Source organism: Sciurus vulgaris (assembly GCF_902686455.1).
Source record: "Sciurus vulgaris genome assembly, chromosome: 14".
NCBI classification, from domain to species: domain Eukaryota; kingdom Metazoa; phylum Chordata; class Mammalia; order Rodentia; family Sciuridae; genus Sciurus; species Sciurus vulgaris.
The window spans coordinates 63,132,061-63,146,494 of NC_136475.1; the positions used below are offsets into that span (position 1 = coordinate 63,132,061).

A 14,434-nucleotide genomic window follows, 5' to 3' on the forward strand; every position below is an offset into this window, starting at 1 on the left:
TTTTATTTATCCATTCATCTGTTGACGGGCACTTCGGTTGGTTCCATAGCTTGGCTATTGTGAATGAACTGCTATAAACATTGATGCGGTTGTGTCACTATAGTATGTGGATTTTAAAGTCCTTTGGGTATGTGCTGGGGAACGGGATAACTGGGTCAAATGATGGTTTCATTCCAAATATTCTGAGGAATTTCCATACAGCTTTCCAGAGTGGTTGCACCAATTTGCAGTCCCACCAGCTATGTATGAGTGTACCTTTTTCCCCACGTCCTCACCAACATTGAGTGTTACTTATATTCTTAATAACTGCCATTCAGTCAGAGACTGTTTTGTCTCACTGGGACATTTGGCAATGTCTGGAAATATTTTGATTGTCATGATTGGAGGGAGGAGTATCATGCTATTGGCATCTATTTGGTAGAGACCACAGAAGCTGCTAAATAGCCCACAGTGCACAGGATAGTGCCTCCACAACTGCCCACCAAAACAAAGAGTTATTTGGTCCAAAAAAGCTTGATGCTAAGATTGGGAAACCTTGTTCTAGACCTACCCTTATCACCAAAGCTGAGTAAGTCTCAATCAAGTATTGACTGTGTGCATAGTTCACATCAATTGCACAAACTTGGCATTTTCATGTTAAATATTTTTTCCTGACAGAATTAATATCAAATATTCATAAATATATGTAATCTTAAATTTGGAGGTAGAAGTCCATAAATCCAGATCACTTCCAAAGTTGAAATTATGTTTCATTTCTGTTAAATTTAAGATGCTATAGGTTTTGTTTTTAACTTGCATTAAATATCCAAACAAATGACCGTAGTTATCTTTCTTTAAAGTGTATGTGTGGGGGGGGTGGTATCAAATCAGGGGAAATAGACGATACTAATTTATTTTTTTCTCTCTCCACAGAATGACAGGCAGAGAATTTTTCTCTCGTTTCCCAGAACTCTACCCCTTCCTTCTCAAACAGCTGGAATCTGTAGCCAGTACAGTGGACAGGTAAGAAGAAGATAGGATGAGGCAAAGCGAAGTTAGGTGGTGAAGTACTTTATTAATCAAGATTTTTCTTCTAGGCAACAGTTTATATATATACTTTTTTCTTTTCTTTTTTTTCTTTTTTTTTAATTGTCAGTGAACCTTTATTTTATTTTCATGTGGTGCCAAGAATCGAACCCAGGGCCTCACACATGCTAGGCAAGTGCTCTACCACTGAGCTACAACCCCAGCCTAGGCAACAGTTTTTATTCAACTTCTTCCTTACAGATGACATTTTTTTAAAAATGGTGCTTTTTATAATTATATCATGTTTCCTGGCTCTCTGTAGATTTGTACCTAAAAAGTTGTGTAAAATCCTATTTTTATATTTGATTTGATATTTTAAAAGAATATTTTTAGTTATGGATGAACACAATACTTTTATTTTATTTATTTATTTTTTATATGGCCCTGAGGATTGAACCCAGTGCATCATGCGTGCTAGCCAAGTGCTCTACCACTGAGCCACAACCACAGCCCCTGATTTGATATTTTAAAAATCCTGTTCTATGTTAAATTTTGTTAAATTCAATCCTCTTTCAGTGTGACATAGAAACTAGCTTCTTAGAAGCACATGATGATTTCTTTTGTTAAGAATTATTTTCTTCCTTTTATTTTTAAAAATCCGTTGATTTATATCCTGAGTTCACTGAATGGGTACTTGTCATTTCTGACCACTGGCATATTGCAGCCTACCACTGTGAAACTGTAGCAGTTGGCTGACTAATCTTGTCAGCTGTGCTCAGAAATGGTAGTGGTCCATCTGAGCAAAAGTAAAATGGCCAGTGACTTCGGAAACACTAAGTTATTAGAAGAGCTTCCAGTCTCATCAGGGCAGATAGAAAAGTTCATCATTGCCCTTTCAACCACATCCTGTAGCCGGGGTAGTGGGATTTTTTAGTATGAACATTAGAACACATGCCATTGTGTTCCCTCAGCAGTGTGTTCACTTGATGTGAACATATGTGAGTGGTCTTTAATGAGAAAATAAAATTATATCAATGAGTTTTTCTTCACAATGATATATTTCCTCACATTAGTTTGTGCAGTCAGATTTCTCTGGCCCTAGTATGTTCATGCTTTCTTAAATACGTTTGGACACCAAAAGTTTCACATTTCATACTTTAGAATAGCAGGCTCTGCTATTTTTTTTCCTTTTGATGAACACTAGGAAGATATAAAGTGAATAGAGAAAAAAGGCAAAACTTACTTCATATACATAATTACTTAATGATCAAGAGTCTCACTTCATATAAATAACTACTTAATGAGAACGTGTTTGAAGATAGTGCCTCAGTTCTTAAAGTTCAAATCTTTTGTGTACAATCACTTTTTTTCAGTGATCTGGCAGAACCAGATCGTCATCCAAGCATGTTCCTCTTGCTTTTGGTGTTGGAGAGACTCTACCCTTCCCCGATGGATGGCACTTCTTCTGCTCTCAGCATGGCACCTTTTGTTCCCTTCATTATGAGGTAGTGTCATGCCACATGGAAATAGTGAGGGTGGTCGTGGGTATTTTATGGGGGTATGTTAGCTTCTTTTCTATTTCAGAAATTATTATATAATAGTTTTTAATTAATTCATTCATTTTTTACCTTGGGAGAGATCTTGCATATGCATGAGGCTTATTGCTCCTGCCCTGACTTCTCTCCAGTGTTTCAGAGGAAAGCTCTTCTATCATGGGTACACCTACTGTGTAATTAGTGTTTTCCTTGGAGACCTTCCTGCTAGTGGGTGTGTGATACTGATATGAGATACTCTTCTTGAAAAACATAGCCTGGGTGTTTGCATTATCTCTGTGTTGAGCTCAGCCAGCATGGTGCAGACTTGCTCCTGGCATATATCCCCTGTTCAGCAGTTCAAGAGGACATCAGGACACCTGGCTGTTCACTTGGAGGAATGTGCTAGGGCATGCAGGAGGTGGCTTGTTGATGGCAATGCCATATAGCACAAGTTCCCACTCATCTCCTTCAAGCTTGGAGTGGGCTGAGAAAGAAACATAAACATAGAATATGCATAGAATTCAGAAATGGGCTTTCCTACTTCTGGAGCTGTGACCCCAGGCATTATTACAGTTGGGAGCTATCTGCCACCTTCTGATCACCTTTTTCATTTTAGATTAAACACCTTAATAAGTAGGCTTCAAAAAATATTCACATTTTCTTGAAAAACACTTTGGAAGCCTATCATACTGGTTAACTTTGACCTTTCTGCTTGCTTCTTGACAAAACAACAACTTCATTTTATTGTATCTACTGAAAATTGAAATGGACTTGGAGCAGAAGGATAAGAATACCAAACTCAAGTGTTTTTTATTTATGTGGTACTCTGGGTTCCATTTCCTCATTTCACAGAGCTGACTTACACATTTTAATGTGAGAACCATTAAACACAAGATTCTGGCGTGTGATTGCCATGGCCATTTGTTCACAACAAGCCCCGGCTGTGGCTGTGTTATCTTTGATCACAAAGATGACTCACTCAGACTAGTTTTTGTTTCCTGATACACAAAGTTACCAGTCTCCCTCATCCAGCATTTGGTGATTCATTTTAGGAATTTGGGTGGTCAGTTTTACTTTCAAGGACCTTTAAAGTGTTCTTTAATGAATATCTGAGTTTAAAAAAACCCAAGATACAGTTTTAGAGAGTTGATATAAGGGGGAAAAGGCCTTTGAAGAGAATCACAGTATACATTAGAAACAGAAAGATGGCATAGAACTTGTCATCAGTCTGTGTGGAAAACACTCCCTTTGTAGAAAAATTTTTTAACTTATCAGTCTGTGATGAGTTGCAAGCCAGAAATTACCGCATTGAAAATATCTTCCCAAATTTATTTGTTTACATATAATCAGAATGCACATATTACTTAGTATCTTCAAAGCAGCTAATATATATAACAAAATTGCATTAATACAGAAGATTTCAACACTGCTTTGAAGCTACTGTACTTAGTGTGTTGTTTTTTACAACTCCAAAGACACTAAGAAGTTTTCAATCATATTGTCCTGATGAAATTGCTATATTCAATAGTTGCTTTCTGCCTGAATGCAGATTTATAGTGCACCACCAGAGCAGAAGCTCTGCATTGTTCCTCAGTCAGGCACTAGGCTAGGATTCATGGAGGGTCTGTGTGTGTGTAATAGAACAGTGTTTTTCAGATTTTAAGATATAAACATACCACTTGGGAATCTCGTAAATTTGGATTCAGTAGAGTCTGGGGTGGGCCTGAAAATCTTCCTTTCAAACAAACTTCCAGGTAATCAGTGCTGCTGGTCTGAGGACCACACTTTGAATAGCAAGATTACATTTGGAATCTTAAACATCATCAGAGCCATACACATGGAGACATTTAATAAAATAGACAAAAGGAGGGTCATACTCAATTATACTTGCTTAGGCTCTTTCAGGGGTTTGTAAGAAGTAGATTTTGACCCAGAAGTATAGAAAATAAGCAATGAAGTGTTCTGAGCAGAGAGATCAATAGAAAGTAGTCCAACCTTTGTTGACCCCTGTTTTTTTGCCAGACACCGGGCATTTTGTTCACCATGACTTCGAGAGAAGGAACTGGCACCCCTATTTTCCCATCAAGGAAATTGAGGTTCAGAGAGTGAGCCAGTTGCAGGGTTGAAATTTGAACCCAAGAGTGCAGGGCTTTGTCAGGAGTATTATATGTTCTCTATTACACCAAAATAACTGGCTCCCTTTTGAGTTGCCATGCACTTAAGCCACATTGAATGTGCCTGTGAGGCTTAAAATTTATGCAACTAAGAGAGATGAAGACTCTATAGCCACAGTTGCAGCATCTGAATACAGGCCATTTTCAGGGTGTATCCTTTGGTGGAATTGCTCCTTCTTTTGCTTTGCCAGTACTAAAGGTTAGCTGACAAGCCATATGTAATCAGACACACATCTGTGGGGTGGTTGGTCCATGGCCAGATAGATACAGAGGAAGTCTGCCTCTTCTTCCTTGACCATCTACTGTGGTAAATGGAAGGAGCCTAGATTAGAATTAGAAAACCCGGTTCTGAGTAGCATCAATCTGCTATAGGAATGAAGAATGTAAAAGATTGATTGTGAAGCCTGTTATTACAAAGCAGCATCTGTGGTTCTGATAAAGATTGGGCCATTTTGGCTTGGAGTAACTGCTGAAAATGTGGATGTACACACAGGGAATGGGTGGTGTTTTATCTTGATAGCTTCATTAATGGTAACATAAGTACTTGGAAGAGCTTTCAGGCCCAAAGATACTCTGAATCTTGCTAAAGAGAAAATTTTCATCTTGTGGGAGTTGTGAGAGTTGCTCTGACCATACTAAAGTAAATTGTACAATGCAAAGATGATTAAAAGCCTAACAAAAGCTTTTTATTTCCCTTGATTTATCTTACCTGCTATTTCTGTCCTCTGCATTGGTAAATATTGTTTCTATTTTTAGTCCTTTATTCCACATTTAAGAATATATCCAAGCTTATTTGATTTTCTTTGTTAACTGAAATCTTAGAAATTGCTGTTTTGGATTTTCCAAGTGCGTGTGTGTGTGCGCATGTGCAGTGTGTACATGTTGCAGCATCTTAAGACAGAAATGATAATAATAATCCCAACATCTTGTTTACAAATTTTCTTTAATCCACTGTATTTTATGTGCCTGATGCTGTGCTGGATCTGGGTCCGCAGCCCTTTACCATGTTTATATGATGACTCTGGTTTAGGACTGTTCACTCTTCAGTTGCAATACCAGAAAGCAGAGTAATTCACATTTTCAAAGCAAGTGTGAATGGCTCTGTGAAAACAGTTCACTAGTTCCCACTAGTCTGGATTTTCTAGACACTAGAAGTCTTTTCAGAGACTAAGAAATCTTCTGACATGCATCTTTGAATTTCCTTTCACAGGTGAGTTTCAAGTTTCCATTGAAGAATTGGATGCCCCAAACTTAGAACCCTTGAGTCCTGAACATAGCAAAGACCCAGGACTCAAGAGACTGGGTTCTGTCCAGGATCTGTCATTTACTGGTAGTGACACTTGGAGCTCTTTACTCTGCAGTAGTCTGGTGATCTGTGGGGGGTGGGCAGGAGGCAGTTGAGAAAGTGCCTCTACTGCTGAAAACTGAAACTGCAGCATCTGATTAATATCTGCGGAGAAACCCTGATGCTGCCTTGCATTTGCTTTTGTGGGTGCTTTTAAAAGGTCTTCCCTCCTATCCTCACCAAAGGTCTTCCCCCTTTAGACTTATTTTCATTACAAATGACTTTTAGCACATCTTTTTCCCAATCCATTTTTTTTGTCATTGTTCTCTTTAGACAAGTTTTCAATGAAATCCACTCTTTCTTTGACAAATACTAAAGTACAAATAGCAATACAGTCTTAAACACATGGTATAGAAATTACCCTTAGGGACCTATGCAGGAGAAACTATTGTAGATGAAATATGAAAATCTGACAATCAAAGAATGGAAAAATATGTGTTTTATGTATTTTAAAAATATTTCATGGAACCTTTGAATTGTTCCAGTCTTATAAGAGAGAAGGGTGGGAGTATAAAAATGAGGAGTTGATTCTTTTAAGCCTGTGTCATTGGGAAATAATATTGAATCTTGTTTTGCTTTCCTTGAAAGTTAGATAATTCAGGGATTATCACTTTGTTCCTTACCCAGGTTAGAAGGGGAACAGCTCATTTTCCATGGTGTCATGTTGGGTTTTTGCAGGAGATGGTAGCTGGCTTCTCCTTCCATTTGTGATTGTAACACTGGGAACTCTCCTTGAAGACTGCATATCACATTTCTATAAGCCATATTCCCAGCATCCTTGTAGATAAGTAAAGGGCAAGATTAGCTTTACAGAGAGATAATGGAAGCAGAGAGTGACTCAGCACTGCTGAACCGAAAGTCAGAAGATTTCTCCTTTTCTCTCCATCTCAGCTCCTGACCACCTCCCTTCTTCTGTAGTCTTTGTCATTAAACCTCTTTTCTTGTCATTCATCATGACCATAACATACCGTCATGCTCAGTGCTTAGTCTTTCCAAATAAATCTTAATCTCTTTGCATGAAATAGTTGTGGGGTTTCTGTGAGGTTGAGTGTGTGTGTTTTGTGGTACCTTTCTCTGCCTCGTTTAGGTTTGGATGCTCAGCTAGACTGAGTCACGGAAAAATTAAATGAATTTTGGGATTGTGACTTCTTTGTCTGAGCAGATCTGTGTATCTCTGAAGTACTCAAGAAATTCCTAGTCCTACTATATTAGAGCCACATTTTGTATCCCACTGGTTACTGGTTATGTAAAAAAGAGGCCCAGTGTAAGTTTCATATTTTACCTGGCCTTTGAGGAATGTTATGTTCTAATATAAGTTCTGACATTTTGCTTATATTGTGAATTCCCCTCTCTGACCCTGTTTCCTTTTGTGTCAAATTAAGATAGAGCCTGGTTGTTACCTAGGTCTGCTCTGGCCTCATGAGCCTGTGACCTGAGACCTTTCTGGACTGTGAACTTCCCTCCCCTGACTGCCTTTTAGGGATTGTTGTGGAAGCCCATCTTTCTGTCCCCTGCTGCAGGTTCTAAAACCTCTAAAGCCATATGAGAGGAGCCTGGATTGATAAGAATAGAAGGGGGACATATATTTTTCTGTTCAAATCATAGAGTTGTAAGTGAGCCAAAAAATGTGGGGGAAAGCTTCTCAGATTAATAGAAGACCCATGTAGGAGAACCCTGTATGCTTCAGGCTGTAGATCTGAAAATGGGAATAAATAATCCTGCTTATGAAATAGTGTTTCTAAGTTTGCTTGTTAAGAAAAGTTCTAGAAAAGTTCTAGAGAGAGGAAGGGGTTGATAGTATAATGGAGAGAGAAGAGAGGGAGAGAGAACACTTCCTTAAAATTATTTCTTTAATGTTCAATTGATATATGTATATATGCAATTTATATATTTAGGGCAACAATGTATCCTTTCAATACATGTACACAATGTGTAATGATCAGATCTTTACACATTTACCCTAGACATGTACTTTTTCTTTCTGTTGGGGACATTTAAAATCTAGGAGAACAGTCTTCTTTGCCCTTATTTTGGCATGTCTCTGCTAATAAACTAGAAAGAAACCCTTGTAGGTGAGCTGCTAAAAAAATAGAGAGACCCCATGGTGAATGCATATGCCTGTATCCCGACAAATGAGGTGCAAGTGAGCCCACAACCATATCAGTAATTTGGGGGAAGTGTGGGATGGGATTGTTGTGCCGGGGGCTGTGGAAGGATTTTTCACAAGCAAGGGAAAAGGCATATTTTATTAAATACCAAAGAGTTGTGTCGATACCAATTATTTTAGACTGGATCATTAAATGTATCACTTGCAAGTGCTCTGTACTCCATGTGCTGAAAACTAGTAAGGATTCCCTAAGAATAAGTCATGCCTGAGTCACTTCATCGTTGATGGCATTACTAGGCTGGTGGATTTAGACAGTGCAGCTTTATTTGATATTTGAGTTACTTTAGTGAAAACAGACTAGATTGCATAGTTTATCAAATTTGTGTATGAAGTAAACATTACAGGCAAGGGAATCAAAATTCAAAATAGTTTTCAAGCATAGGCATGACAAACACAAATTCAGCCATGTGGCCATTACCTCTGTGTGACTGGAGGGGAAGGGTACAATTGAGAAGCCTTGTACTCGGTTTCAATTAATTTGTGATGAGTTCTATTTTTTTCTGTATGTCTAATATAGTCCATAATTGAAAAGTAGCATTCAAAATAGCTTTGGATTGATGGACTGAGACTATCAAGATAACATATAATGGAGATTGGTATCATATTCTGATTTTTAAAAATTCAAAATCATACACATGCAGAATGAGGGATATCTGGCTTCATAGAAGTTTTTTTTAGAAAGCAACAATAAAAAGTCAAGTCTTGCAGAATGGGATTTCCTTGTGGCCTGTGAGACAGCAGTGTGACAACTGCCACTTTTAGATAGCAAAGGCTATAATCCCCCTGAACTCTGATGCTTAGACTAAACTCACATTATTCTGTTTATTATTGTGCTCTGGTATCCCCATTTTAGAAGGGTCATTGATAAACTAATATTTATCCATGGGAGGTGACCAACATGAGGAGGAAGCTAAACATCTGGAAACCATTTGAATGGAGAAGACTTAGAGGCAACACAGTAATTGTCTTTACATACTTGAGAGGCCGCCATATGGCAGAAGGCACACAATTTCTTTTTTTCCCCTCCCAATAGAAAAGTTGGAGATTTCAGCTTTTAATATAAAGAAGAGTTCGTGAAAGTCAGCATTCTCCATCAAGGAAGTGAACAGATTTTCCTAATGCTGAACCCTATAGTGAAAGTATTAGAGGAAAACTGATCATACATTGGGCATATTTTCTAAAGGATTTCTGCAGTGTGTCTGTAGTTGGGCTAGATGACCATCAGACCTTTATTTGGGATGTTTTATTTCAGAACAGTGGAACCACTCAGGTATAGATTCTAAATGGGCGGTGAATGACATGATACAATCTCCCTCTAAACCTACGATGCATATTTGCACATTTTTTAATGGGTTAATTTCCCAAAGAGTAGAATTTGGGGTGCAGTTTTTAGTTTGGTCCACAAGGTTATAGTGATCTGCTCCTAAGTGATACCCTCCAGGAATTAATCCACCTATTTAGCTTCTAAATAACTTCTATAACTTTATAGAAAATGGTTATAGAAAATGGTTTTTGGCCTATGTGATGTTATGTCTGAAAAGCATTCCTTATTAATTTAATTATCTTTTTTTTGTGGTTGCTGTATTTTTCTCTATTCCAGATGTTGGCTTAAGACACATTTGTTTTCTGAGCAGCATAAGAAACATCTGAGTCTTTGAAAAGTCAGAGATGCTTTTCTTTATTGATTAAAATAGATAACTCTTTGTGGTCCAGACTTACCAGAGGGAACTTTTTGAATAGAAATACCTGCAGAGAGAGTACCAGAGTCCCCAAGCCTTGCCCATTGCAGAAGTAGAAACACCTAAGAATCAGGCTTTGCCAGTACTGTTAATGTAGAATATCGTCCCCCACCCAGTGTAGAAATCCCAGACTCCACCCTTCCTGTGACTACCATTGAGTTCCAGGAGGCTTAGGGAAGGTGAGAGAGTATAGGGAATGAGTCTCCCTGCACTATCGTCATTTGCTAAGAGTTTTTAGGTGAAAGAAGGAACCTGCTACTTCTTCAGTCTGAAAACCCTGACCCCTTGGTTTAAATATTGTTACTGTGTGACACCAGGTCAGGCTTTGGGCCAAATGTCAAGATGCAGATGTCATTTCTGCTTAGGGGGTTTCAGCCGCTCAGTTTTCCTCTTTGCCTGTGGGCTAAACTTGTGCCCACTCTTGTTTTCACAGACGTGTCAATGGTCCCAGCGTTAGTTTCCTTAAAGCTAATTGTATCACAGGGACATATATTTGAAATAATTGCATGATACTTTGGTGGTGGCATTTTAGGTCTTAAATAGGGAAGACATAGAAGCAGAGATTAGAAAGTTTTTTCCCAGTGCTGATGGACTCAACTCTAGGCAGCTATCTTCTCTGCCTCCTTACTGTGACTCTGCATAGTTTTTTAATTTGGAGAGTGGCGCTGTGGCCTTCTGAATTTCTCAATTCCACAGAGCAGTAGCTGAGGTTCAGCATGTGGAAGGAAATCATGGGTTTTTGTATTGTATGGCTGTTTTGCAGAGAGTTTTGGCATAAAGATATACTCTGTCGTCTGTCACCAGTTTTTTTCTCTCAGTTCCTAGAGAGGGGCCCAGCCAATTTCATCTCCGATGCCAGATCTCTTTAAGACTTTTTTCTGAGTATGTTTCTGAGCAAGAGGAATGAGGAGTTCACCTCTTATGGAATGCATTGACAAAGCAAGCTAGAAAAACAAAACTTGTAGGGACCAGCTTTTCTTAAATGTTATCTGTTACTTTAACAGGCCAATTCAGTTCATGTTAGAACAAGTGATTTGATCTCAAACTATCTCATTCTTAGGTGAAATTTCTGACAATGATGATAATCTGTGGCCTATTGCTGCCATTCACTCTAAAAGGTAAAATCCAATCAGTTGATTGTTTGCTAAACATTCCTTGTGTACCTAGTGGTGTTAGGTCTTGGGTAAAATGCAAAGTAAAGAAAAAGGTCTTACTCCTTAAAGAATATCCAATCTAACTGGTGAGAGAAAGCACAGGCCTGTAGACCTGACCATGTATATTAACCACTTCCTTATAGGATATATACCCTAAGGACAAGACTTAGTGGGTTCCAGAAGTCCAGGAAGCTTTCCCAAATAGCAGAGCAGGGGAAAAGAAGGGAATTCAGCCCACCATCTTGAGGACTTTTAGAAGTCTCTCATGGTGTTTATGTGAGAGCGAAGTCAGGCCATCAACTCTATAGACAGTGGGCCCCAACAAAGGGAAGATTGTGACAGAGCTTTAATGATTCATAACTTGGAAGTCATCATAAAGAGCTTTGCTTCCACTTGAACCATGGGTGACCCAAGAAGTGCACAAAATAAATGGCTTGTTGTTTAACGGAAGAAACCATTGATGCAGGATCTTTGGTAACTTTAATAAAGAATAGTATTTACCCCAAAGATGGCCTTTAAGTCTTTTGGAAATACTGAAGAGTAATGGGGGAAAGTTTAAATTTAGTAATAGTTAAAATTTTTAAATGCTTTAGCAATATTTTTCCATAAGGAACTTTCATTTTCTTGATCATAAATATTTTCTCAAAAATAGTAGACAAGGTGCTCAGCAGGCATTTTTAATGCTAACTTAAGGATTTCACAGTACTAAGTTCCAAATGATGACAAAATGCAGTCATTTTATCCTGTGTAGTAGGTGACACTTTAAGACCAGAAGTATATATATATTTTTCTTTTCAGACAGAATATGAATTAGGAAATAAAATAGGCAGAGATTAATTATAGTATGCTTCGAATGAAGACATGGAAAATAACATCATAGTATGTTTTGGTTATCTTCCCCTGACTGGCATAGTTTTTTCTACTCTGCTTCTGAGCCTTGACCCTTGCTAGACTATAGTAGACCCCCTTCGAACTTTAGTCTCAGAGGACAAGTTCAAGACCCCCAATGGGTGTCTGATACTATAGGTAGTACCAAATCCTACATAAACTATGTTTGTGGGGGCTGGGGATATAGCTCAGTTGGTAGAGTGCTTGCTTCACAAGCACAAGGCCCTGGGTTCAAATCTCCAGCACCGGAAAAAAAAAACAAAAACAACAAAAAACTATGTTTGTTACTATACATGCATACATATACAAATTTAATGTGGCTTCCACCTTAATTAAATCCTTACTATATACTAGCTGCTGTAACTTAAATTGTGGCAGAAAAAATACCACGAATTTCTTTTTTCTCTCTTTACAGTTTCACAGGGACTACTTCATTTGTTCTTATCATAAATCTTACCAGCAACCTGATCATTCTATTTCCTTATTAAGTTGAGAACTTCCACTTTTTTTTTTTTTTTTTTGGGTGCCAGGGATTGAACTCAGGACCTTGTGCATACAAGGCAAGCACTTTAAGCTGTATCTCCAGCCCCGAGAACTTCCACTTTTTAGGAAGCACCTTACAGCTTATCTTGGGCCTATTTGAAGTGTCAGCATCACTGCTTTTATGTGTGGGCCATTATTAGGTATAATATGACTTGAACCCAAACACTGTGTTGGTCACAAGCACTGCCATGGTCAGCCTGATAAGTCAGGTGGCTGTCTCTTCATGGGTGGGTAACATCTGTAGTGTGGATACACTGCACAGAGGGCTGATTCACATCTCTGGTGGGACAGAGCAGGGTGGCATATTTTAAAATGGTACCCAATTGTTTATTCCTGGAATTTTCCACGTAGTATTTTTGGACCCTGGGTAACTGAAACTGCAGAAAGCAAAACCTCAGCTAAGCAGGGACTTCTTCCTTTATAATCTAGTTAAAACAGGCTTCATTAGTCATGTCAGCAGTACAAGATGCACTGTGACCTGCATGCTTTTGCTTGTTCCTCCCTAGCTTCTTTTTCTCACTCACCTGGAACATGAGATTCCCAACTGCTTTTCTCTCTCTAAGTTACAATATATGCTTTCTTTTTTTATGATCAAAAAGTTTATTTACGGTATTGGAGAATGTTTACACTATTGTGTGTGAAATGAAAATATGAAAAATATGTGATGAAATTGGATGGGCCCCTCTCATGAAAGAGAGAACAAGAGTAAACGGACACAGATCCGCTTGAGTAAGCATTGGTTTTACTGTGTGTTCTCATCTCACTTGAGTTTGTGAGCACTCTTCATCACCATGAAATATATGTACTGAGGGCCTGCTCTGTGCCCTTGTCTAACACCCTTGTTCTTATCTCTTATTTGCAAGAGAATAGAGGCCTGCAGGCACCTTCTGTGGCCAAATATTGGAAAAAATTCTGTGTTCACAGGCTCCTACTTCCTCTCCTCCCAGTCATTCCTCAGACCACTGCGGCCAACTCCTTATACCACTTTACTGAAACTGTACCTACTGAGGTGAAATTGGAGTGACCTCCTAGTTACAGAAGCCATTGGGTGCTTTGCAGTCATCTTTTTGGTTTGTATCTGGAGTTGACACTGTTGTAAACTTCCTTTCTTATGACAGTTTCCTCAGTGGCCTTCTCTGGCCACTTCTTCCTGCTTCTTCCTGTTGCCTTTCAGACCTTGATGTGCCTATCTGTCCTGCCCTCAGCCTACTTCTTTTTCGCTCTCATGCACTCTCTGGAGTTGCCACATACCTACACTGATGAGTCAATTCTAGATCTGGAACTCAGTAGAGTCAAATGCAGCTTGCTCCCCCCCTACACACACACACACTGGGAATTGAACCCAGAGGTGCTCTGCCACTGAGCCACATCCTCAGCCCTTTTTATTTTTCATGTTGAGACAGGATCTCTCTAAGTTGCTTAGGGTCTTACCAAGTTGCTAAGGCTGGCCTCAAACTTGGAATCCTCTTACCTCAGTCTCCCAAATCACTGGAATTATAGTCATGTACCCCTTATTGAACAGTTCCTTTTGCCTTGCCAGGGGCACCCAAAGTCAGCAGTTTTAGTTACCTTGGCACACTGAGGGCTGAGCATCCAGCCGTCCTTGTCACATATATTGTCTGACATCACACTCCATTCACATGGCTGGAAGTTCCCTTCTCCAAAGGACATGATTGAATCTGGCCTCACAGAGGCCCCTTCACTATAACTGACTGTTCATGCTTGCTCAGTCTGCTTTTCTTTTCTCCTCCTCCTCCTCTTCCCGTTCCTCATTTTTTTTCTTTCCCAGTGCTGGGAATGGAACCAGTCCTGAAGCCTCTGGGCAGTGTCTCTCAGGGGCACTCTACCACTGAACTGCAGCCGCAGCCCTCGTGCCTGCGCAAT

The 14,434-nt window shown here is 39.1% G+C and overlaps 1 protein-coding gene across 1 annotated transcript in view; it reads left to right on the plus strand.

The window, feature by feature from the left end:
• The window catches only part of THADA (THADA armadillo repeat containing), a 313,149-nt gene that overhangs the window by 143,135 nt on the left and 155,580 nt on the right, over positions 1–14,434 (plus strand). The window contains 2 exon segments of the mRNA XM_079109756.1: positions 913–1,002; positions 2,379–2,510. Of these exon segments, the coding sequence (XP_078965882.1) occupies positions 913–1,002; positions 2,379–2,510 (222 nt within the window).